This window comes from Rosa chinensis, chromosome 2 (genome assembly GCF_002994745.2).
Source record: "Rosa chinensis cultivar Old Blush chromosome 2, RchiOBHm-V2, whole genome shotgun sequence".
Classification (NCBI taxonomy): domain Eukaryota; kingdom Viridiplantae; phylum Streptophyta; class Magnoliopsida; order Rosales; family Rosaceae; genus Rosa; species Rosa chinensis.
In genome coordinates, this window is record NC_037089.1 from 66,514,618 (window position 1) to 66,540,865 (window position 26,248).

At 38.6% G+C, this 26,248-nt stretch overlaps 1 protein-coding gene, 1 non-coding gene and 1 pseudogene across 16 annotated transcripts; 2 read left to right on the top strand and 1 right to left on the bottom strand.

Moving 5' to 3' along the window:
* Nucleotides 1–3,513: 3,513 nt before the first annotated feature.
* The window catches only part of LOC112184800, a 28,523-nt pseudogene continuing 5,788 nt past the window's right edge, over nt 3,514–26,248 (top strand).
* Nucleotides 6,720–6,826, bottom strand: LOC112191152. The gene has a single exon (XR_002932868.1). It is a non-coding gene; the product is annotated as a small nucleolar RNA R71 (small nucleolar RNA).
* LOC112188247 lies at nt 18,976–25,770 on the top strand. Of its 15 annotated transcripts, none has more exons than XR_002931373.2 (8): nt 18,976–19,550; nt 19,874–20,195; nt 20,621–20,705; nt 22,100–22,160; nt 22,282–22,404; nt 23,535–23,644; nt 24,572–24,653; nt 24,763–25,764. XR_002931373.2 is itself a non-coding variant. In XM_040514270.1 (5 exons), the coding sequence occupies exons 2-5, from the start codon at nt 20,160–20,162 to the stop codon at nt 24,940–24,942; spliced, it is 411 nt and encodes a 136-aa protein (XP_040370204.1). In that variant the 5' UTR covers nt 18,976–19,511; nt 19,874–20,159; the 3' UTR covers nt 24,943–25,770. The 15 variants fall into 15 exon arrangements, 2 of the variants coding, with proteins under 2 accessions (XP_040370204.1, XP_040370203.1); XR_005806238.1 differs by having other exon boundaries at nt 21,903–22,160; nt 24,763–25,763; XR_005806241.1 differs by having other exon boundaries at nt 19,874–20,190; nt 21,903–22,404; nt 24,763–25,768.

The window sequence follows — 26,248 nt, forward strand, 5'->3', positions numbered from 1 at the left end:
GCGTGGCTCGTGGAAGGACTTATGGGCTGCACTGCATAGGCGGCTGCAAGCAGGACTTATGGGTCAACCCTGGCTTGCTGGGCCTTGAGTTAGGCCTCTTCTCTTGGGACTGCCCTCTAGAGCGTAATTTGGGCGGGGGTTTTTACCCTAGGCCCATACCTAAGTTTTTAGTTTTGTCTAATTACAATAAATTCCTTGTATTTAGGAAGCTAAATACCGTTGTGCACTCTATGTGTGACTATACTTAAGTGAGACTAACTGATTTTTACAATGTTGTTGAGTTTTAAACAGAAAATTAAAGAAAGAAAAACTAAAATTAAAGACAAGAATGAGCAATGAGATTTCTTTAAGTTTAAGTACAGATTATGAAGCTGCTAAAGCATTGAATCCACCACCTAATACTTCTATATTCTCTAGTTGATAACTATTGAACACCTAGATTACATGCTAACAATTTCCGTACATAAGCTTTATTGATCCCAGACATATGCCAAAGTTCTTCTAACCTATGAATTCCAACTTATTGATCATGTATAGAACTCAAGTAGCCAAACTATGATTTACTCCACTTAATGATCAGGTTCAAGCAAACATGTTCAACTCCATTAAGCACAAAAGAACTAGAAAATCATAAAAACAAGAATATCGACTATGATCAAGCACTTGTATTCTTAATTCACAACTCTTTAATCACAAGATTGAATTCTCTTTTGGCACCCTAGAAAACATCTACTCATTGATCAAGCATCATGTTCTCCAACCAAATAACTCATAAACAAAACCTAGGTCTTATTGATCCCGAGCGAAGATTTTGAATAAAGTTCTATTGAAACGGTGATTAAGAGTTTAACATAGAAATCCAGAAATTCAATAGCAAACCAACTAAACAAATAGAATAGTCATACTAGGGGCTTTATCTCAGCCCTAGCTTAGAAGTTTAGCAATCCATAACTATGAAAATGTGATGCCCCAGAAATTCGTATTTATTTTCCAAGGAATTCCGGAATCTAATTTATGGTTGTTGGACGGTTTCGTGGCTCGTGGACGGAGCGGAAGTGTTTCGGACGAATTAGTTATTGAAAAGTATGACTTTAGGGGGGGTTCAAGGTTGACTTTTGATGCATTGGGATTCTCCAAAAACTTCCTTCACGAAAGTTGTAGAGCGCGTTGATACGAGTTCGTGGACATGTGGAACGCGAGAATCGGAGTTCGTATGAGAAAGTTATGAGCGTTTGAAATTTTGGGAAAGTTCTATAAATAGGAGTTTCCATTTTCAGAAACTTACTATTTCCATTTTTTGCATTTTCCTTTTCCGGAAACCAGAAACCTCCGTTCTCTCTCATCACCTGTGCTCGACCCGACCCGAACCCGGTGATCCGACCTGGTTTTTCCGGCGAGCTCCGGCCATCTCCGGCGACGAGACTTTCCAGATCAGTTCGTCTCCTCCGTGCGCTCCTCCCTGTGGTGTTCTCTAGTGCCAATTCTCGGTGGTAGCGGCGGTAGAAGGCGGTGCAGGTTGGTGTTTTCGGACCCGGCCAGAAAACACAACTCCGGCGACTTAGTGGCTTCGTGTTTCCTTGGTTGAGTTCAGAATAGGCTTGCTGATCGATCTGTGGTGTTTGTTTTGATCGGTTTACGTGGAAATCGGTTCAACTCAGTTGGGATTACTGTTCACGGCTTGTGAGGTAGTTTTCGATCCCGTAGGCTTGTTTTCTGACTTCGATCCAGTTATGAAAGTTCACAAGCATGCTTAGATGAAGCTTTTTGATATTGGGAGTTTTGTGAAATATTGAGTTTTGGCCGGCGGCGGTGCGCCATCCCTGTGGCGGTGTTCCGGCGGTGTTCTGGCCATATATGGGTCTGTTTCTGGTATTATATGTCTTCTACTTGTCGATACGAGCGTTTCGATATATAATATGCAAATTTTGGAGTTCGAATGGATTTGTTATGATTTTTGCCGTTTCATATCAGTGAATTTATTCGATCCGTGAGGATACGAGCGTCCGATCGACTTGTGGTTTGGTCACATCTATCGTGGGCGCATTCCAGAGACTTTGGGAGGTCTCGGATGTGGTTTGCCTCGATTGGCGCCACTTTGGGGATTTTAGTTCAAAGCAGGGGTTTCGAACTTAAATCAAATGTGAATCGTTACTGATTGAGATCATTGGTGATTAGGTGCTTCTAAAGGTGAATTGGACGAGTTGTTGCTGATAGTGTTAGTTCAGTTCTGTATAGAAGACGCAGCGGGATTCTGAGGTGAGTAATCTCACGAAGTTCATTAACGAACGGGTTCACCATACTGTTTTGAGTTATTTAGTTAACTGCAAACTATAGTTGGTATTAGTAGGCATTCCTGAGCGGATGACTACGTATATATATATATTTACGTGAAATATATATGTTTTGGTGGTTTGTGGATTTTGAAACAATATGCATGAAATGATGCTTTTTATTGTTTTGGGTTGTGGCTTTTGGAAAACAAATGATTGTGGAAATGTTGATTTTGATTTGTTTTGAAAAGCGTGTGATTTGTGTGTTTGAGGAACATTTTAGTTCGCGGGTGGTTTATTTAAATATGGGTTTTTACGGGGAGTAATTGATACGGATCAATTACGGGGAATCTTTCATTTTAGATTCGTGTAACATTTTGGGTCCATTGTGACTCCTTTGATGTTTTGGTATTTATACCGCGGGTCCAAAGACTTACGAGTCAAGGATCGTGGGTCACAAAATGTGATCGTGGGTGGGAAAATCGGGACTTCATGCCTTTGGCCGGGTTAGTTAATACGATCAGTTAGAGCTCTAGTCTGTCCGCCGTGCTTGTTTATTGATTTAAACGTGATTTGAGTGGGTTTATCCCGTGCTTGTTTATTGATTTAAACGTGATTTGAGTGGGTTTATCTCGTGCTTGTTTATTGATTTAAACGTGATTTGTGTGAGTTTATCTCGTGATTTGTGTGGGTTTATCCCGTGATTTGTTTATTGATTTAAACATGATTGGTGTGAGTTATTCTCGTGATTGGTGTGAGTTGTGTGGGGTTTGAGTTACTCATACGGGCTTGCAAAAGCTTACCGGGTTTGTTGTGTGGCAACCCGGTGCACCAATCAAACGGTGTAGGGGTTAATCCTGCAGGTCAGGATAATCGTGGCTGAAGTGGGGGTTGCATACTTGTAGCTAAACGGTAGGAAGAAAATTTTGTGACTTTACCGTTATTTGGACTTCCGTTGTAGTAAGCTCTGAGGAGGATTTACGTTTTATCTTGTTGTTGACAATTTAATTCGTAAGCTTGTGTAATATATAACTCTTTGGAGCGAGTGTATATTAACTTTGAGGGTTCAGGGCATCAATATGTGTGTAAGTTTAAGGAAAAAAGGATTTCAGGTATTTTGTATTGATGACTGGACGTTCACGCATATATAATTATGGGGTTATATATATCGATTTTCATGTGTGTAAAATCAGGGGCGTGACAGAAACGCATGATTAGAATCAAAGAAATCATGAAACAGACAATGGAAGAATTAAGGAACTCAGAACCAGCGATGGTGAGAGCTTTTTCTTCTCCTTGTTCTCTGCAGAATATGCTGTGTCTTTCATCTCCATGCATGCTAGGTTTTCTGCCCTATATCTCTCTTCTCAAATCCTACTTGACTTTGGGCTTCTTAGGTCTTCTAGTCCTACTTGGAATAGATTCCTTCTCTCCAAAGAAAACGCAAGGCTACTACGCAAGGAATTACTCCAAACATGTTAGACACAAGCCCGTCAAAGTGCTAAGAGCAATGCACTTGGGCTTCACAAATCAGATTCCGAAAAGATATGCAAGATCAGTCAGAATCTGCCTTCCCGAACTAGGTTCGCTTAAATCATTATAACTTCTTCCAGAAGGATGCGAATCCACTTCTGTAAAATTATTCAGAAAGCTAACATCCGTATCTTTCCAGTGGTATAAGACTCGTCTGATAGTTCCTTGTGAGAAGGTACAGTTTAATACTTGAAGTTGACGCAAAACAGAGACAATTCTGGAAAATCAGGATGGCCAGCATCCTTTCAATCCTGCTTGACTCTAAGCTCCAAATCTTTCCTTTCTCCAATTTAACCTACAAAACACAAACACAAAGTAAAAGACTCAAAAATGATAAGAACTAAGCCTAGAATCCGATATTTAAGGGTATAAAAATGTATGAAATTATGAGTTATCATTTAGTTTCTATTCTAAACATTCAGGTCATATGTATGTATATTACGGGACATCTTAATAGTGTATTCCCTGAAGAGCATCGGAAAGAAATTCTGTGTTACCTATACTTTCATCAGGTGCATATAGTTTTTAACATTTATTAGCACAATTATGACCAAAATCTTTCCATTTCGATCAGCAACTGTATAAAGATTAAAGAATCTAATCTTTAGTGTATATTTCGGGTACTTCAGAATGACGATGGTGGCTGGAGACTACACATCAAAGGTCATAGCACCATGTTCAGCACAGCTCTCAGCTATATTTGTATGCGTATTCTCGGAGAAGGACCTGATGATGGTGATAGGAGCATAATTATGCTATGATAATGTTGTTAATTCCCATATTTACTTTGTTAGTTTATCTTATTTTCTGGTTAATTTAGTTGTTTTTATGTTTATTAGGTTTTCCAACGCAAGGAAAGAAATAAGAGCAAAAGGAAGGAGATATGTGCAAATAATGGAGTCTTGATGAATCAAGGAAGCTTAAGGCAACATGAAGAAAAAGATATTCAGTAATTAATTCTCTTGGCTGCTCCGATTGGATAGAATGATGTCAATGAATCCTAAATCAATCATAACATTAATCAAGGAGTTAGAGTCCCAAAAGGAAAGAAGAAAAAGGTTACAAACTGAATAAAATCTCTCCTTGGACGTGGAAGAAACCTACCATCTCACATACGAAGAAGCATAGACGCACAAGAGCTGGAAAAGAAGAAGAACTACAACCTTGCCAAAAACGATCGATCGCTGCACACCAGAGATCGATCGCCGATCCATATTTTCCAATTTTCTGATTTTTGTTGTCTTCTTTCTCCATGAACTCCTTTTTGTTTTTTATTCCCATTATGTGTAACTAAATTTCCAGTAGTTAGGGGGCTGTTGAAGCCCCTAGACATGATCCATAACATGCTTTGATATTCAATTTGTTTTCCAATTAATAAAGTTGAGGTTTTGTTTACCGATTTCTCATTGATGAATTCTATGTTTGTGTGCTTTGGAGGCCTACTTAGTATGCATGCTAGGGTTCTGATACTTTGATTGTTTGATGCCTGGATCAATAGTTGGATTCCTCAAATTATCTAGAGAAGTAATTGGTAGTTTTAACTAGCAAGTAAACAAAACCCTAGGTTTAGCAAGGCTCTAAGTTATTTGCGATGCCTAGTGATTGCTCAAACTCTTTTCAAACTTAATGATATCTGCATGTTTAATCTAATAAACGTACCTTTAGGTTGCATTGCTTGGGAATAGTCTTGGTGTAGAGCGCTTCTTGCCTAGCGTGCAAAGTAAGAAAGAGTAATAGGTTGTGCTCAAGCGTACCGAGCCAATCTGAGTGTCTTCAACTAAGTTAATTGGTAGTAAATTGGACAAAGTGTGTTGTGTGTGATTGTTGGGGGTGGATACTTCCTTCCTAGCTAGTTTCATTATCTTGATCTCAACCATTCTCAAATCAGCTTTTCTTTATTTTACGTTCTGTTCTCTGTTTTCCCATATTTATTTAATATAGTAATTCAACTCCAAAATTGACCAAATTTTGTGTGCTGGACGCCTTGTGTGTCCAGTACGTCTCTGTAAATTTTCGTATTTTTCTGGGTTTTTTTAGTTAGATTATTAGTTTTTTTTTCAACTGCTGTTCAGTAGGAACTGCAGTCACGTTTTGTGACTTTTGTTGAAGCTTTTAGTTTAACTTAATCCTCTGTGGGAGACACTTATTTATGTATATTACAATCGACATATTTGCAGGAGAATAACGAAAATCAATAGGTTTAAATTTAGCTATCAATTTTTGGCGCCGTGTCGCCAGGGATTACTTTTATTCTAATTGCTTCTACTAGTTTGTTTAATTTGATTTCTGTTTTAGTTTCTTACTTAATGTTTCTTTGTTTGTGTTTTCAGGTGTATGCTTACTCGTAGAACTGCTCAAGGAAATCTTACGCCCTTGGATTCAGAGATAGAACGCACTTGCAAGTCGAATAGGAAGCAAACGAAGGGAACTAGTTTGCCAATAATTGACGACACAACGGCGGGTTCTACTTCTTCACAAGGGGAGGAGGACGAGAATACACCACCAAACTCACCTGCACATTCAATTCACGAGGACGAAGAGGAACCCCCAAGACTCGACATGGCATTGAAGGATGCTTTTGTTCCTACAACTTCGGAATGCCCCTCATGCATAGCTTACACACCTCCGGGCAATCAGGCCTTCTCTATTCCTATGCAGCTCTTGAACTCGTTGCCTAAGTACTCGGGCACACCATCTGAGGATCCTAATGTTCACATTAGGGAATTCTTGGATATTTGCAAGCTGCAAACCATTCAAAACATCCAACCAGAAGGACTCAAGTTACTTCTATTCCCCTTTTCTTTAAAAGATTATCCAAAACGTTGGTTGTACTCGTTACCTGTAGGTATCATCACAACTTGGGATGAAATGGTTAAGAAGTTTTTGAAACAATATTTCCCCGCTCAACTGACAAAACGACTAAGGAGGGAGATTCAAAACTTCACTCAAAAGGATGGAGATACACTATATGAGGCATGGGAGGAATTTCAAGAGTTGCAGAGGAAGTGTCCCCATCACAACTTCAGTCTGAATGACCTTGTCCAATTTTTCTATGATGGATTGGACATAGCTAATAGGGGCAGCGTTGATTCTGCGTGTGGAGGGACTTTCATGAATAAAACCGGTCAAGAAGCATATAATCTTGATTTGGCTGACAACAATAGACAATTCTACACAAGGGATAAACATACAAGAGGACATAGAGTGTATAAAGTTGATTCAAGGAACCAAATGGTGGTTGTAGAAAGAAAGCTTGACATGCTAATGAATGCCTTAGGAAATGGCATTAAGGCAACACCTCAGGTATGCTCTATTTGTTCCTGTTCTGATCATACTACTGATAGATGCCCTATGTCTTCTTTGTCAGAGGAACAGGTGAATTACATGGGGCAACAAAGGCCCAAATATGACCCTTACTCTAACACGTACAATCCGGGATGGAAGGATCATCCAAACTTCCGTTGGGGCGGTAATGACAACGTGGTTCGACCTACTCAAGGTGTCTACAATGGACCACCTGGATTCCAACAAGGGGCTAGGCTGCAAGTCTATCAACAAACTCCTCCTCAACAATCCTCAAGCAAGTCCTTGGAAGAACTAGTGAAGGAGATGACTCTGAACAAGGCATCTTTCCAAAAGGACACCGCAGCTTTCATCCAAAGGACTGAGATTCAGTTTCAAAAGCAAGATGCCTTAGCTTAGCAACATGGACAAGCTATCAAGAACTTGGAAAGGCAAGTTGGGCAACTTGCAACGGTGATTCAAACTAGACCTCCTGGCACCCTCCTTAGCATAACCGTTCAAAATCCTAAGGATGGGAGCATGGCTGAGCTCAATGCAATCACTTTAAGGAGTGGTAGACAATTAGAAGAAGCTTCTAGGCACCAAAAGGCACCAACGAAGGGTCAAGAAGAGAAGGAGGAGCAAAGAAATACAAAGGAGGAAGAGAAAATCATCTCTGGTGAAAAAACGATCGATCTCGGGAATTCCAACGATCGATTGTTGACAACCTCATAAACCAAACGATCGATCTTGCCAATCCCAACGATCTATCTCACGGGGGCCGATCAGAATATTCATGTTTTTTCTCCTCCAAAGGTAAAAGATCCTAGTCCTCCTAAGTTGGCTACTTCATGCATTCCTTTTCCTCGCAGGTTCATGAGCTCTAAGAAAGATCAAGAAGAGAAGGATGTCTTGGAAACTTTCCTTAAAGTCCAAGTTAACATCCCTCTCTTGGATGCTATTAAGCAAATACCGCGATATGCTAAATTCCTCAAGGAGTTGTGCACTAACAAAAGGAAGTAAAAGGAGAAGGAAACCGTTGCTCTAAGTGAAGAAGTGTCCGCTGTGCTCTTGAGAAAGCTACCTCCTAAGTTGAAGGATCCCGGAAGGTTTACAATCCCTTGCACAGTTGGGGATAAAAGGTTCGGTAAGGCTTTATTAGACTTGGGTGCTTGAATTAATCTAATGCCTTTCTCTGTCTATGAGTCTTTGCATCTAGGTGAGCTCAAACCAATACCGGTAACTATCCAATTAGCGGATCGCTCAATTGCTCTTCCTAAGGGTCTTGTGGAGGATGTCTTGGTTCAAGTTAATCATTTGATATTCCCCGCGGATTTCTTTGTGCTTGACATGGAACCCGAGCCGGTGCCATATGACTTACCACTCATTCTTGGTCGTGCATTCTTGAGAACCGCTCGCACAAAGATAGATGTCTTTGAAGGAACCTTGACCATGGATTTCGATGGAGATGTTATAAGCTGTAATATCTTTGAAGCTATGAGGTACCCTAGTGACATTCATTCCTGTTTTTCTATTAATGCTCTTGAATTTTTAGAGCAGGACACCTTTGATGCGAGTGTAGGGGAAGACCCGCTCAAGAAAACATTAGAACTTGGTATAAACTCCCAGCAGCGATCGATCACAAGGAATGCAGCGATCGATCGTTTGTTGTCTACCATAAAAGTTGCTGCTTCTTCTTCTATGGTTTTCGATGAGGAATTGATTGAAATAGCTGCTGCCCTTGATGCTCCACCTTATATCCTAGCTAAGTTTAGTTCTAAATTCATTCCTCTTCCATTAACTGATTAAAAACTTGCTCCTTCTGTGGTCCAGTCACCCAAGTTAGAACTCAAACCATTGCCCGAACACTTGAAGTATGCCTTTTTGGGAGAGAATGAGACATTACCCGTCATCATTGCAGCCAATCTTTATGTGAATGAGGAAGAGAAATTGGTGAGAGTCCTAAGGGAACACAAGTCAGCAATTGCATGGAGCATAGCAGATATAAAGGGAATAAGCCCTTCCATGTGTATGCATCAGATTCTCTTAGAGGAAGGCACCAAACCATCAAGAGAGGCTCAAAGACGTCTCAATCCGCCTATGATGGAGGTAGTAAAGAAGGAGGTTCTCAAACTCCTCGATGTGGGCATCATTTATCCCATCTCTGATAGTGAATGGGTGAGTCCGGTCCAAGTTGTACCTAAACGTTCTGGCATCACAGTTGTGAAGAATGAAGATAATGAATTGGTTCCTACCCGAGTTCAAACCAGTTGGAGGGTTTGCATTGACTATCGCAAACTCAACACTACTACACGTAAGGACCATTTTCCTTTGTCTTTTATTGATCAGATGTTGAAAAGACTTGCAGGTCATGCATATTATTGTTTCTTGGACGGATACTCCAGTTACAATCAAATTACTATTCATCCAGAGGACCAAGAAAAGACAACTTTCACATGTCCTTTTCGGACATTCGCATACTGGAGGATGCCTTTTGGTCTGTGCAACACCCCCGCTACATTCCAAAGATGCATGATAAGCATATTTTCTGATATGGTTGAAAAGATCATCAAAGTCTTCATGGACGACTTTTCTCTCTACAGTGACTCTTTTGATTCATGTCTATTTAATCTATCTTTAGTTCTTAAGAGATGTCAAGAAACTAATCTTGTTTTAAACTGGGAAAAGTGTCATTTTATGGTGCAACAAGGTATAGTTTTGGGTCATATTATATCTGCTAAAGGGATAGAAGTAGACAAAGCAAAGATAGATCTTGTACGCTCTTTACCACCTCCCACATCCATGAAGGAGGTGCTCTATTTTCTTGGTCATGCAGGTTTTTATCGACGCTTCATTAAGGATCACTCGAAGATCACAAGACCGTTATGTCGACTACTTCAAAAAGATGTACCTTTTGCCTTCGACAAGGAGTGCATGGAGGCATTTGAAAAGCTAAAGAAGATGTTGACTGAGGCTCCTGTGATCATGCCACCAGATTGGAGTCTCCCATTTGAGCTTATGTGTGATGCATCGGACTATGCCGTAGGAGCTGTTTTGGGGCAGAGAGTTGAAAAGATCCCTCATGTTATTTACTATGTGTCAAGGACGCTCAACGATGCCCAACTCAATTACTCCACCACAGAAAAAAGAATTATTAGCAATTGTTTTTGCTTTGGAAAAGTTTCGTTCATATCTTTTGGGTACTAAAGTTATTGCTTTCTCTGATCATGCAGCCCTTAGGTACCTACTTACAAAGAAGGAAGCAAAGCCTCGGTTAATTAGATGGATTCTCCTCCTTCAAGAATTCGATTTGGAGATAAGGACAAGAAAGGATGTGAGAATGTGGTAGCTGATCATTTGAGTAGGCTTGTGCATAGTTCAAAAGAGGAAGAACATGTATTACCATTGAAGGAAACCTTCCCGGACGAGCAATTGTTTGAAGTACAAGAATTGGGATCAGAAGGTAAAACGATCGATCTCACCGTCCAAACGATTGATCTCGCTAGGCACCCAAAATTTTCTTCTTTTCTTTTGAGCCATGCATGGTTCACGGACATCGTCAATTACATGGCAACCAAGCTAATTCCAGACAATTTCACTCGAGCTCAAAAGGATAAGTTTATCAAAACCGTAAGACAATATGTTTGGGATGAGCCATATATACTTATGGAAGTTTTGTGCAGATCAATTGGTAAGAAGGTGTGTCCATGAATCTGAATTTCATTCTATACTAACCTTTTGCCATACTTATGCTTGTGGAGGACACTTTGGAGCAAAAAGGACTACCTTGAAGGTCCTTGAATATGGGTTCTATTGGCCTACATTATTCAAGGATGCTTATCTCTTTTGCAAGACATGCGATAGGTGCCAACGTACAGGTAACTTGGGTCCAAGGGATCAAATGCCTCAAACTCTAATCATAAGTGTTGAAATATTCGATATTTGGGGCATTGATTTCATGGGTCCATTCCCTTCTTCATATGGCTTTCTTTACATTCTACTTGCAGTTGATTATGTGTCTAAATGGGTGGAGGCAAAAGCCACCCGTACTAACGATGCTAAAGTGGTTTCAGATTTCCTTAAAGCTAACATCTTTTCTAGATTTGGGACCCCAAGAGCCATAATTAGTGATGGAGGATCGCATTTTTGCAATAGGACCTTTGAAGCTCTTCTTCGAAAGTATAGTATTACTCACAAAGTGTCTACACCATATCATCCTCAAACAAGTGGGCAAGCAGAAGTGTCCAACCGTGAAATCAAGCAAATCCTGGAAAAGACCGTGGCACCAAATAGGAAGGATTGGAGCTTGAGATTAGATGACGCTTTATGGGCTTATATGACTGCCTTCAAGACTCCCATTGGCATGTCACCCTTCCGAATTGTTTATGGCCAAGCCATGCCACTTACCCGTGGAGTTGGAACATCGAGCATGGTGGGCGGTAAAGAAATTTAACATGGACTTGGATGTTGTAGGCTTGCATAGAAAACTTCAATTGAATGAGCTTAAGGAAATTCGCAATGAAGCTTATGAGAGTGCTAAGATATACAAGGAGAAGACTAAGGCATTTCATGACAAGATGATAATGAGGAAGACTTTTGTTGTTGGACAAAAATTTCTTCTTTTCCATTCCCGCCTTAAATTATTTCCTGGTAAGCTCCGTTCACGTTGGATTGGTCCATTCGTTGTTACTAATGTGTTTCATCATGGTGCAGTGGAACTTCAAAGTGAAAAGGCCGGCATGAAATTCAAGGTCAATGGGCATCGACTCAAACCTTACTATGAGTCCATTATGGAGCAAGAAGTGGAGGATGTACCCCTCCATGAACCCCTTCCCTTGAGTAAATTTCTTGGTACACGTCAGGCTGAAAAGACGTTAAAACAAGGGCTTGTTGGGAGGCAACCCAAACTTTTTCATTTTTAATTTGATTCTTGTTAGTTTGTTAATGTGTTTTGTGAGTGTGTAGGTGTACCCATTAAGAAAGGCGAGGAAGACTACTTTCCTGCTCAAAAACAGAGTTCCGGCTGTCCAGTCAGTTAACTTTGGCTGGCTGCCGTTTTCAGCTCAGAAAGAACCAGGAGACGTACCATATATGCATAGAAATATCTATGGGTTTAGTTTTTGTATGTTTTTACAGAACTGGATTTAGACTTCTGATGCATTCCCAGTTCTACTTTGAGTACCGAAAGGTCAGACCAGCAAAGCAGGAACCTGCGCAGTTGGGTCATATAAAAGGCAAAACAGGAATACTTGCGGGGGTCCAATAAGGACAAACCTTATATGTACTTAAACCTTGAGATGTCTACTTCACAATTGATCTAGAGTAACATCTCCATTGGAGCACCGTAACCCTTCAGAATTGAGGTTGGAATGGGTAAATGTCCTTTTCTCAGCTTTTCTGTGCAAAATTCTGTTTTTCTTCTAACTTCGCAGGGCTGCCATTTTCAATCTATTTGGAGTTAGGAGACGTGCTACATATGCACAGACAGCTTGTAACACCAATTTTCAGCTCCCAGTAGCACCCCATCCATCAGGCTGTCCCTACAGAAGTTATAAGGGCTGGAAGTTGGCCTTATGACAAAAAATTGCGACATTTTGGAGTCCATATAGCACGGAGCTTACATTTTGGAAGTCAAGGCCTTGTGCCTTGCAGATGGTGTCTGACTTTGGTCTTCTCCAAAGGTCGTGAGCAGTGGGAGGTCTACAAGGGGGAGCTTTTCTATAACCTTTCTTATCTTTTCACTTGCCCTCTTTTGGATTTTCTTTCTCTATGCTTTCCTTGTGCATTGTGCGTTACATTGCCATACATTGAGGACAATGTCTAATTTAAGTGTGGGGGAGGGAAATACGAATTTGTCAATTTGTTTTTGAGTCATTCTTTGTCAAAAAAAAAATATATAAAAGAAAAAAGAGTCTAGTTTTAGGTTTTATTTTTTTTGGGCTAAATACTAGTTACTACCCTGTGGTTTAGGTCCAAAATCAATTCAGTCCCTGGACTTCTAATTTCATCAAAAACACCCATGCACTTTCAATTTTGATCTAATAGGTCCAATTCGTTAATATTCTGTTATGAGTTCAGGTTATAGTTGGATTATTTGTTATAAAAACTATTTATTTTATAGTATGACTCACTCCTAAATTGACTATGCAGACCACCTCGACACCACATCATAAAACATAGGCCATATATGAGCCACATTAACAAGTTAAATAACTTCAATTACTGAAAAACTAACAAATTGGACATATTATATCAAAATTGAAAGTGCAGGGGTGTTTTTGATGAAATTAGAAGTTTAGGGACTGAATTGATTTTGGACCCAAACTACAGGGTAGTATTCAGTATTTAGCCCTTTTTTTTTCAATGAGTCTTAGGAGTCTTCCAACTCTATGATGAGCATGAACTTTTAGAATTATATTTTGGTCACAAAAGGATTGCAGGTATGTGTTAGATTCTTGATTTCAAATAATTGTTAATAGATTTTGATGATTATTGTGATTGATTTATATACATTGATGGTTGGATTAATGTAACACTTGAGAATTGATGGATGCATGCTATGACAGGTTAAACTTGATTTAAACCCTTGTGAGCTGTTGAGCATGTATATGTGCTATTTCTTCTCTGAGTGCTTAGCATAGAATCATCTTATTTTCTTGACGAGGATTTTGCATGATCTCATCTCGTATTCATCTTGGTTGAGACTCGGATTCAACTTGCATATTTTACAAGGACAAATGCTAGAACTTGCCCCAAAGCCTCTTGAAGCATATGGTTGAATTGCATGATGGATGGGAAGGGATAAAGGCACTAGGATCACCACCATAGCCAAATTAATCTGTGTCCCTTTTATGCACACAAGATGTTCACTCCCCTAGTTAACCCCCTTGAGCCTACAGTAAGCCTTTTTGTTTCATCGCCACAAATTCCTTAACCCTAAGCTTAGTATAGATTTATCCTTACCCTATTCTAAGGAATTAGTGGAGCAAATATTTTTAGAGATATATGTATGTTCAAGGTACTTTTGTAAGAAAGTGTGGGGGAGTTCATTGTACATCGATCCAAGGAAGAGAAGAAAAAAAAAGTGTGTTTTACGACCATCGAAAAAAAAATAGAAAAAAATGTGATAGCCGAAAAAAAGAAAAAGAAAGAGCAAGAATGCTTGAAAAGACACATCAAAAGAATAGAAAAGCAAAGTACTTCCTTGGATTTGATACATTCATGTTGTGGTTGTTGATGTTAGAATGAAGCAAAGGCCCAAAAAGATGACATATGGCCTTGAAAAAAAATTACTTGCTTCATGTTTGAAGATTGATTACCTTGAGGAGTTTCAAGATTCTTTTATCTCTTATGTTTTTTTGGTGCTCCACTAGGTTCTTTAGGATTTTTGTTATTCCCTATCTTTTCTTTCTTTTAACCTAAAACCCTTGGCCCCATTACAACCCTGAATAAAGACATTTTTGATATTTGAAGTTGTGCATTCGATTTGTGGAGACTTTTGTGGAGGGGTGAGCATATGGTGTCACTGGCCTTTCGTCTGAGTTTTGGCATTCCAATCATGGGATCATATATATAAAAAAAATTCAGAAAAAGCCCTTCTTTCTTGTTATCATATGTGAGCTATTTGTTTGTCTTATTACATCATTCCTCTCACATATAACTTGAGTGAAATATATGCTTATACATCAAGTCAGAAAATCATGAGTGGAAAGAAATTGAGAGCATCTTTGTGAGAAATTGAGTTGACGCTTGTTTGACCCATGAATAAGTTGGTTCTCCTTTGTTGCATTAGTTTGATTGTCCTTGTATTATAACTTTAGCACTATGGTTATCAAAATAAATTAGCTTTTAAGTGAGGTTGTGAATTCTGATATGTGATTGCGTGAATTTTGTTGACCATACTTGTGGGCATTATAAGTTCTCTGAGATGTTTGGAAGACATTAGGTCCGTGTCTTTTGTTCTAGTTAGTTCTTTGTTTGCTAGGGACTAGCAAAGCCTAAGTGTGGGGGTATTTGATAGGAGCATAATTATGCTATGATAATAATGTTGTTAATTCCCATATTTACTTTGTTAGTTTATCTTATTTTCTGGTTAATTTAGTTGTTTTTATGTTTATTAGGTTTTCCAACGCAAGGAAAGAAATAAGAGCAAAAGGAAGGAGATATGTGCAAATAATGGAGTCTTGATGAATCAAGGAAGCTTAAGGCAACATGAAGAAAAAGATTTTCAGCAATTAATTCTCTTGGCTGCTCCGATTGGATAGAATGATGTCAATGAATCCTAAATAAATCATAACATTAATCAAGGAGCTTACCGTTGAAGCCAAGGAGTTAGAGTCCCAAAAGGAAAGAAGAAAAAGGTTACAAACTGAATAAAATCTCTCCTTGGACGTGGAAGAAACCTACCATCTCACATACGAAAAAGCATAGACGCACAAGAGCTAGAAAAGAAGAAGAACTACAACCTTGCCAAAAACGATCGATCGCTGCACACCAGAGATCGATCGCCGATCCGTATTTTCCAATTTTCTGATTTTTTTTGTCTTCTTTCTCCATGAACTCCTTTGTGTTTTTGATTCCCATCAGATGGGGGCCAAGACATTGCTTGTCCAAGAGCTAGAAAGTGGATTCTTGATCATGATAGTGTCACACACATGCCCTCTTGGGGAAAGACTTGGCTTTCGGTAAGATACCAGTAAAGCCAGGGCACCCAAATCTTTAAATTTGTTCACCAAATGACGTTGATTAGTACCTTATTTCAAATAAATTATGCTAATTTAGACAAAATTGGACTATTTGGTGACTGCCAGTATTCATTACACATATAAGTTATATTTTTGTCCCGAGGAGGAGACTAGTTGCAATATGCTTAAAGCCTCAAATGCTGTGCTTATAATTGTACGAAAATAATTTCTTGTAGATACTTGGTTTGTTTGATTGGTCTGGAAGCAACCCTATGCCCCCAGAGTTTTGGATTCTTCCTTCATTTCTTCCTATGCATCCAGGTAATTAATTAGCACACTTGCCTTCTCTCCTTTAAGTCATTTCTGCACTCATTTATATGTATTGGTATTTTTAATTCTATACTTTGATTTTAATCACCTCATCATACAAATGCAGCAAAAATGTGGTGCTATTGTAGGATGGTTTACATGCCAATGTCATACTTATATGGAAAAAGGTTTGTTGGCCCAATTACACCTCTCGTTCTTCAATTGAGGGAAGAACTTTTTATTCAACCTTACAATGAAATCAATTGGAAGAAAGTACGCCATCTATGTGCCAAAGTGAGTTGTTCAACTTGATTTACTTCAAATTTCAAGCCACAAATTAGTTTATAAATATTTGCAGGACCTGATTACAGTTATTTTAATTGCAGGAGGATATCTAGTATCTACTACCCTCATCCTTTGATACAGGATCTCCTTTGGGATAGCCTCGATCTACATCTCCACAGAGCCTCTTCTTACTCGATGGCCCTTTAACAAGTTGGTCAGAGAAAAGGCTCTTCAAGTGACGATGAAGCATATTCATTACGAAGATGAGAACAGCCGATACATCACCATAGGATGTGTGGAAAAGGTAATGTGTATGGTGAACTTCTTTTCCTTGTTATATTGGATATCATGATTCAACCTAGTCCTAACTCATTTCCCATTCTACTGGTAATCGAACAACTCGATAAATAGGTTTTAGGTATGCTTCCTTGTTGGGCTGAAGATCCAAATGGGGACTATTTCAAGAAGCATCTTGCAAGGATCCCGGATTATTTATGGGTTGCTGAAGATAGGATGAAGATGCAAGTTAGTACACAACGAGATACAATATATATGATTTTTTTTATTCATCTTTTTCGGTTTTGAGTATTTAATTTTACTATATATTGTGGTACGTGCAGAGTTTTGGCAGTCAGCAGTGGGACACTGGTTTTGCCATTCAAGCTTTGCTTGCTAGTAATCTCACAGATGAAATTGGGCCAACGTACACTCGCTAGAGGACATGACTTCATAAAAAAATTTCAGGTTTATTTTGAGCTCCAATCAAGTCACTGTCATGTCTTTTGTTCGTCCAACTAATTGCTCAGACTAGCTAATGATCGACTTTGCACCAAATTTTGAATTAAGGTCAAGGACATCTGGTGACTTCAAAAGCATGCACCGCCACATTTCTAAAGGATCATGGACTTTCTCTGATCAAGATCATGGATGGCAAGTTTCTGATTGCACTGCAGAAGGTTTAAAGGTAACAAACTTTGCTCCAATGCTTCACATCAGTTTTTCTAATCCAACATAGCTTGTTAGTTTATTACTCCACGTTTCTCACCATAATCACCTCCACAGTGTTGCCTTCTGTTGTCGATGATGCCACTGGAGATAGTTGGAGAAAAAATGGAACCTGAGCGCTTGTACGATTCTGTCAATGTTCTACTTTCGCTACAGGTGATATAACTTGCCTGAAGTAATCAGATCAAGAGAAAGTTATTAATGATTCGTTCACCTTACAAGAGCTAGCTGCTTTAGTTTCAAGATTTTAATCACCTTTTAGCTGTTTTAACTACTTCTAGCTCGTTGGTAGTTTATGTCCGTACTCATATATAAAAAATGCTTCACTTAACGTACCATTGCAGAGCAAGAATGGTGGTTTATCAGCCTGGGAACCAGCAGGGGCAGCAGAGTGGTTAATTAGAAGTAAAAATTTTATCAAACCGATATCATGCGTACACGTTGACCATGTGAATCATCTGTCCAATGAGTTGGCATATTCTTACTCTTTTTATTTCCTCAGCTGTTAAATCCGACAGAATTCTTCGCGGACATTGTGATTGAGCATGAATACGTTGAGTGCACTTCATCTGCAATACAGGCGTTAGTTCTGTTTAAAAAGCTAAACCCTGGCCACAGGAAGAAAGAGATCGAACATTCCATCACCAATGCTGTACACTACCTTGAAAATATACAAATGCCGGATGGTTCATGGTATGTTTATATTCTAGGGAATCAATCTATGATTATGAAAATATGTTAGTTTCACCTAGTACAGAAAAAAAAAAAAAAAAGGATGAACTTGACTAATAACTAAACTCTTATAAACATTTGGACACGTATGGAAATTGGGGAGTTTGCTTCATATATGGTACCTGGTTTGCGCTAGGAGGATCGGCAGCTGCTGGCAAGACTTTCAGAACTAGTGAGGCCATGCGCAATGGGGTTAGTTTTCTACTTACGGCGCAGAGAGAGAACGGCGGTTGGGGAGAGAGCTATCTTTCACGTCCACAAAAGGTAACTAATTAATTAATTCAAGCTTCGAGTTCTTGATCCGTCTTGATTTTATATCTCTCACTTGGTTGATACAGAAATACATTCCTCTAGAAGGAAACCGATCCAATTTAGTACATACTGCTTGGGCTATGATGGGTTTCATTCATGCGGGACAGGCAGAAAGAGACCCAACACCTCTTCATCGTGCAGCAAAGTTTATAATCAATTCTGAACTGGAAAATAGTGATTTTCCCCAGCAGGTATCTATCTATCTTTACATAACAAAACTTGCATCCATGTAGTGAGGAAGATATGTGCAAATAGTATATTATCCTATGTTTTATGTTTTATGTAGTACTCTGCAGGCTGTGTCACTACTACAAAAATTGAATCAGACGACACCTCTCAGACGACGCATCATAGTTTTCCGTCATCTGATTGATTTTTATTTTTTTGGACGTCATTTTTATAAAATCCGTTGTCTGATATGAAATTATGAACTAATTCAGAGGACGTTTAAAGACAAAACCGTCGTATGACCCTAAAAAAATTAAGCAGCAAGTTTCCCACCAATTTAAACAAATCCACTGGGCGCATAAGCCACCATATCTGTGTGAGTCCTTGTCCAAATTGACAGGCCAGACTTGAAATTCCAGCACTTGAGCGAAAAAAATAACAAAAATAACAAGACAGACCCAAAACCAAAACCAAAACCAACGGCGCTTCACTTTCCCTCGACACAGACCCAAAACCGGAACCCTCACTCTCGACAGCTCCTCACTCTGTCGACAAAACCTAAAGCTAAAACCTCACTCTCCCAAACCCTCACTCTTCGCTCGCGCCTCACTCGCCTATTACTCTTTGCTGAATTCGAAATCCCCAATTTTCTAGGGTTTCAGTTTTCAATCGCAACAGGAAATTGTTGAAGTGGAAGGCATCATGGAAGAGAATGTTCTCCCTCGCCATCTTCGATACCAGCCCCTCAAGGCCATCACCATAATCCAAGCGGTCATCATCTTCTCCGTCGATCTGAGGGCATGCCCGACAACCTCTACTACAGCGACAACGAGTACATCGACCAAATAGAGAATCTCTCTCGCTTACGTGTCTCAGTGGGGCAACTCAAGGAGCCGGAGTAGTCCACCGCCAAAGCCACCACTTGGTTGAGGTGCACGGCCTAGAACCTTGATCTCGATCTCCTATTCCGGTTCGATTTCCTCTGATTCCTTCAGTTTCTTTAGTTTTCACCAGTGTATCTGGCTATGGAGGTTGAGATCTTAGATCAGGATTCGACTACTTCCTTTACTTTTTTTTTTTTTTTTTTTTTCTGGTTTCAACTAATTAGTATGAATCAGTAGAAATATCATGAGCCAAAATTGCGATCGATCATTTCTAAAATGTGGTTCTTGTTTAGTTATGAAATTCTGAGTCTGTTGGTGGATGAGGATTTGAGATATGGTTTTCACAACCCAGTTTTGATTTAGCATTGTTTGTTGTTTGGTGGTTTTGATTTTTATATTGTATGTACAGATAAGGCTGAGAGATTGTTGGCTGAAGCAGCGGGTATGGATCGCAGCGGGTTATGTTTCCGGAAGCGTTTCTGGGGAGGGTATCCACGTGGCTCCAATTTCAGGGTTGCGATTGGGAACAAAACTGCCAAGGGGAAAAAAGAGTTCCGAATTGAGAGGTGGGGAAGGTTGAGAGGAAGTGGATTCAGGGCATGGAAGTGATGGCAGGGGCATCGTGGGTTCGGATGGGAAACGGGTCTTGATCGGCGCGGGGACTCGTGCGCTATTTTACCCGACTCTGCTTTACAATGTCATCAGGAATAAGCTTCAAGCTAAGTGGTGAGGTACAATATGCTCTTTCTCATAGTTTTTTGTGTATCGTTGATTTGAATTTTGATCGAATGTGAATTTATTTCTCTAATGCTTTTTCTGCAATTGTGAATTGCTTTGTAAATATGGGAGCTTTATACATGGGTTAGCTGATGTTATTGTGAAAATATTTTGCTTATTAGTCAATTGGACATGTAATGGAGATGTGCTACTTGTGAATAAACCGAATTTTTTGGGTATGAAATGTATGTGGCTTTTGCATGCTGAGTGTGTTATGTGACTGATGAGGTGTTCTGTTGATTAAACTGCTGTTCTTTTGTATTAGACCTGCAACATCTTATTTAGTTTAATTTTATGTCGGTCTTTATGTGTGTGAAATGTTGGACTATCTAGATTTTGTTTAAATTCTAACAATTCTGTTTTCTTTTTGTATTGTTAGGTGCCTCACTTAAAGGAGGTCGGAGTTCGTGGAGTCATCACACTTAATGAGCCATATGAGACTGATTCCAACATCTCTTTATCAGGTTAGTTTCACATACACTCCATACGGTATGCTTGCTGGCGTTTTATTTGGCACCTCCTTATTTTCAACTTTTTGCTTAAATTTTGCAGTCCAATGGCATTAGCCATCTGGTGATCCCTACCAGAGACTACTGCTTTGCACCAGAGTTGTGATACTTCTGTTTTTATTTGCTTTGTTATTTTAGTCTATATGCAGACTTTCCTGAACAATGATTTAACTATATATTTCTGATTTTTTGTTGTCAATATATATATATATATGTATATGAGTCAATCTAGAGATGACAGATCAACCCTATTGTAGTAGGATTTATATTAGGATTACATAACCACTCCATCAGGCAATTAGCTAGGCCACATGGTTCAAATTATGATCTATAAAACACCTATTAATCCACAAAACAGCTTTAGGACAAATTGACCATGGACTTGAAAACCAAGACATAGATATAACAATATAGCTAATAGTACATAGTGTGTGTGTGTGTGTGTGTGTATTTCTAGAAATTTGAAGCTGCTCAATCAGCTGAGAGTGAAGGTTTAAATGAGATATGTATATTGTATAGGGATTGAATAATTCAAACTGGTATGTACTCTGTTTCCATAGTAGAAAATGAATGCTTATCTTAAACATTGAATCTAAAACGGTTTTAAATATAGCCATGGGCTGGTCATGAAATATTATATGTATCTATGTATTCCTCTAACTAATAACTTTCTACAAGTCTCCTACATACCTATATGCTTAGCTTGGTGTACCCTAATTTTCTGTAATTTTCTGAACATTTGCAAAATAATTGCTTTTCATATGCTACAATTTAAAGGTTTATTTATTTATTTATTTTCAATATAACAAATTGTTGAACCGGGTTTTAACTATATCTTTAATTGACTATTGTTTGCATTACATGTGCGAGGTCCACTGTTGGACTTTTTTAGTTTTATGTGGAGTTGTTTGATTATTAAGTTATTGATTGATGTTAGTTGTTGATGTTCACTAATTTGTGGAGAATGTTACCGTATAAGAATGTGTTAGCAACTTTGAGTTTAAAAGGTTGGATGAACTAAAGTTAAATTTACCTATAAGAATGTGTTAGCAACTTTGATGTTAGCTGTTGTGGCATGTACATCTTTAGTTATTCTTAATATACTAAAGCTCGGTTGGTACTGTACACTGTTCATCTTGGCCCAAAATGAAGTGACGGTTTTGCCCTCGCTACTTGCCTCAACTACAGTCTTGCCATTGTTTTACGAATAAGGGCGATGGAGGCTTCGAGAGAGACTGATCGAGAGAGAGAGAGACAGCAACTCTGAGACAAAGGAAAACACCCAAATACCCAAATCGTTGATCCCGATTGTGCCACTACTGATTCTTCCGTGTCTTCTACTTTTGCAGTCATCATCTGCTCGGCGTTGAATTCTTCTATCTCTACAGTCGTGTAACCAAGATTGAGAGAGTGGGTTCTTTGTTCTGCGTTTGTTTTCGATTGCCTGCCTTTGATTTGTGAATTTGGATTTGGTTCCGTCTTTTTTGCTTATCATCTTCCCTGATTATGATCCTGCTTTTCATGCAAACAGTTTTGTGATCGGTGGGTTATAGTTTGAAAAATGGTGAGAGCATTTCTCAGTTCGTGTAGAGGGGGTGGGTTATTCGGTTTTGTTCTGGTGGAGAGGAAGACGAATTTGGGTTAGTGGTTTAAGGTATCTTATTTTTGCTTTTTTATTTTTTACTAATCGATTGAAATCTAATTGATTCTTTAGGGTTGTCTATATTAAACTCGGTTTTGTTTAATAGTTGTGTATATTAAACTCAAGTCCAAAGCCAGAGTCCGGTGAGTTGGGGTTCCTCTAGCCCCTCGGGATTGGTAGTCATAAAGTTTTTTTGTAGTGGAAGAGCAGGTGAAAGACTGCCTGGCACTGGTGCATAGAGTACTGAGTGTGAGGAAAGAGAAGAAGGTTAGGAAATAGAGTACTGAAAAATATGAAGGTGCGGATGAAGTAGAGGAACCCCATATCTGTTTAAGATGGTGGGAGGCAGAGGAAGTGAGTAGTATAGAGAGAGTGAAACAGAGAGTTTTGGATTGTTATAGTTGAGTTGATCGCATACATGTAGAACTGCAACCAGAATTTTTATGAAGAGAGTGAAATGCCACTGGACAACGCTTCATCAAGTCTGCTGTTCTTCAATCCTAACGTAACTATGATCTTAAAGTCTGCTGTTATTAATAGTTATGATCTTAAAGTCTGCTGTTATGCATCTGCTACCTAAATATGATAATCTCCTTAAATCTCAGTCCTGCTTTTAATAATTCAATCTGGAAATCATATGCATCACGCGTCAAATTAACCCCATCATGTTATAGTACTATTTTTCCGTTTGTTTTTTTCTTTTTCTTTTTTCAAGCAGTAAAATAGGGGTGGAAGACTGGAAGTTATACATATCATATATAATTTAAGGATTAATTGCATAGAACTAGATTCCTAAAAGTAGTCGGAAAGCCTTAAAGCTTCCCAGCTTTTATTATACATATCATACCAGTCCCACATGCAAAGGGATGATCCATTATACCTTGAGAAGGTAGGCATCAACCTTTTTATTGAGAATGAGAACAAAGTTCAGATACTTATTGGGAGGCCAGGTCAATATATTAGTTTCCAGTTTACCCACCTTTGTATTAAGGAAGCAAGGAAGGACTGTCAATTTTCAGTGATTGTTTATATGTTCTGATCATAATGTTTTGTAAACCTGTAGCCTGTAAAAGTATTCATGATCAGTTCTTGATCCAATTGTTCATGACTTGCTATTAATATAAATATATAAATGCGTACAGTCTGCAATGGTACCCTGAAGGAAAACAGGAGAGAAAGAGCCCACAGCACAGAAAGCTTTGTCTTGGTGAGCTTAACAAACCACCACTTCCAGTTTGTGCTATCTCTACAGGTACTTAGCTCTCAATACCTCTCTGTTATTGTATTTGGGAATGTGGGTTTTTCAAATTTTGGGATCTCGGTTACTTTGTTTGAAGCTGAATTGTGATCGGTTGCATTGAATTTTGGGATTGGTTCATAAACCTGGGTGCTTTTAATAAAGTCGATACATTCGATGGCATTACTGTTTATCTCTGATATAATTACCATAACCGTGTTAAACCAAATGGTACCAACCTCATTCTCGATTTTCCTGTAATAAAAATGTATATGAATCTGAATAGTATCCATAGAAAATGAAACTACTGATGTTTTAAAGTAACTATATCAATCATAAACACATATTGTTTTGACTTTCTGTACTGTTTGATATTTTCATTATGAAAAAATTCTGAAAATTTATCATTACGTTACAAATTTTTCATGTTGTGTGTCAGGAATGAGTACGGATGTAATTTATAACACAAGAATGCAGTATGCTATTTACTTGATAGATAATCTGCTATTTCTCTGTGTGTCAAAATTTAACAATTCAAGGCCAGCTTTTTCTCTTCTTCTACATCATTCATTTTAGAGAGGTAGGGCTAGGGATGGGAATGGAGGTTCATAAATATGTTGTTTTCTTTTTCCCTTGGTCTCAAATTCTAGCAAGCTAGGTAATGATTTAATAATACCTTCTTAGACAGTATCTAAGAAGTGGTAACTGTATGTTGAAATCATTTTCCCCTTCTAAAACAAAGTTGTGAGAATTTGGTTGTTGCTGTATTATCATTATTTTTTTTAGCTATTGTTTTTAGTGTTTGCTAATCACCATATAACTTCTACTTTCCTCTGCATAGAAGTCTGATTGAAATTGGATCAGTTCACTTAATTCTCTCCACATATATCTCTATTCAGCATAAATTTGAAAATACTAACATATCCTATATCTTCTTTATAGCTTTAAGCAACAATGAAATCTATACTCATCAATGAGATAGCAATTCCAGCTCCAGCATTTTGTGCAGCTGCAATGACTGCTGGTAAAATTGATAATATGATCTTTAAACCGACCCAAGCATTTTTTGAACCTACCATTACCACTTTTCTCTTGCTTAGTGCTATATCTTAGACATGCTGTTCCTTTTGCAGGTAACTAATAGTTTGGATCAACTCCAACATTTTGTCAACCACAATTGGAGCAGCCACTTTTTTACACCTGCTCCAGCAACAACTTTTGCTACGCTGGCTCAGAACAAAACCTTTTGGAAAGTTACAACTGAAGCTGCTAAACCTGTTGTCCAACTAGCATTTCTAAACCAACTTCAGTGACAACTTTGTTAACCTATTTTTGTAATACACTTTTGTTAGGTTAACGTTTTTGTATAAAAAAAAAATCTTTCACTGTTTCAATAGAATGCAATAATTTTCCTTTTGTATTTTATCATTATCATTTATTTACAAACACAATTCCGCAGCAAAGCGCGGGTATAATTTCTAGTAAATATACGGTTGCTGCTTTAATGTCATTGAATTGACAATCATATCAACCTCATATGTCGTTAACTTGTGGATTATGAACTAGAGTACGTATGCAGCTTCGTCAATATATTTTTGTACAACATTAGATGCTAAATGAATTTGGTTGTATCATGCTGATTTTGTTGTTGACTGCTTGCAGTTGTACATAGCACCTATATATTCATGTTGCAGGTTTCATAGCTATGTATGCTACACTTGCCAGTAGTCGCGATGTGGACTATTGTTTGATTCCAGATTCCCCCTTTCTTTCTTTCTTAAAAGGACGAGGTGGACTTTTTGAGTTCATTGAAAAACGACTCAGAAAATGAACATATGGTTATTATGATTGCTGAGGGAGCAGGACATGATCTTCTTTTAGAGAGCTTGTAATCCATGAACCAGGAAGATGCTTTAAGAAACAAGCAACTTAAAGACATTGGGTTATGGATATCTCAGAGGATCAGGGTATTACTTGCAATCCTACAGAGTTGGTGCTTGGAAACTTCCAAAGCTAGACTCAAATGAGGCCATGAGAGCAGCAAAGCTAGACACAAGTAAATTTCTGGATGTATTTTGCTAGGAGAGTACTATTAGATGTACTCCTTTTGGGGATAAAAGATTAACTTTGCACAATCCATTTTGGTGCATGATGTGAATTATAACAATTTCTTCTATATATATATATTGATCAGTTAATTTGGTCTTTTTTGATTCCACATCCAACAAATATTATGCATTGAATCATTCTATTAGGACAACAATAACCGCAAAGAAACTATCGTATGTGCACAATAGTCACAATGACCCAAAAATAAAAACTGTCGTCTGAATGTAAAATAGATAATGGATACTTTGAAAAACTGTCGTCTGAATGAAAGTCACACAACGGGCATAAAATAAAGCGATCTATGAATTGCCTTCACACAACAGTTTCTAAAGTCGCCTGTCCTCTGAATTGCCTTCACACAACAGTTTCTAAAGTCGCCCGTCGTCTGAAGAATAGTCACGCAACAGCTAATGCTGTCGACAGGCTGCCGACATGCTGCGCGCCATGCTGCCGAGCCCTTCACACGACGGTTCCCTACAATCGATCTTCATCAGACGGCGCCTCGATAGA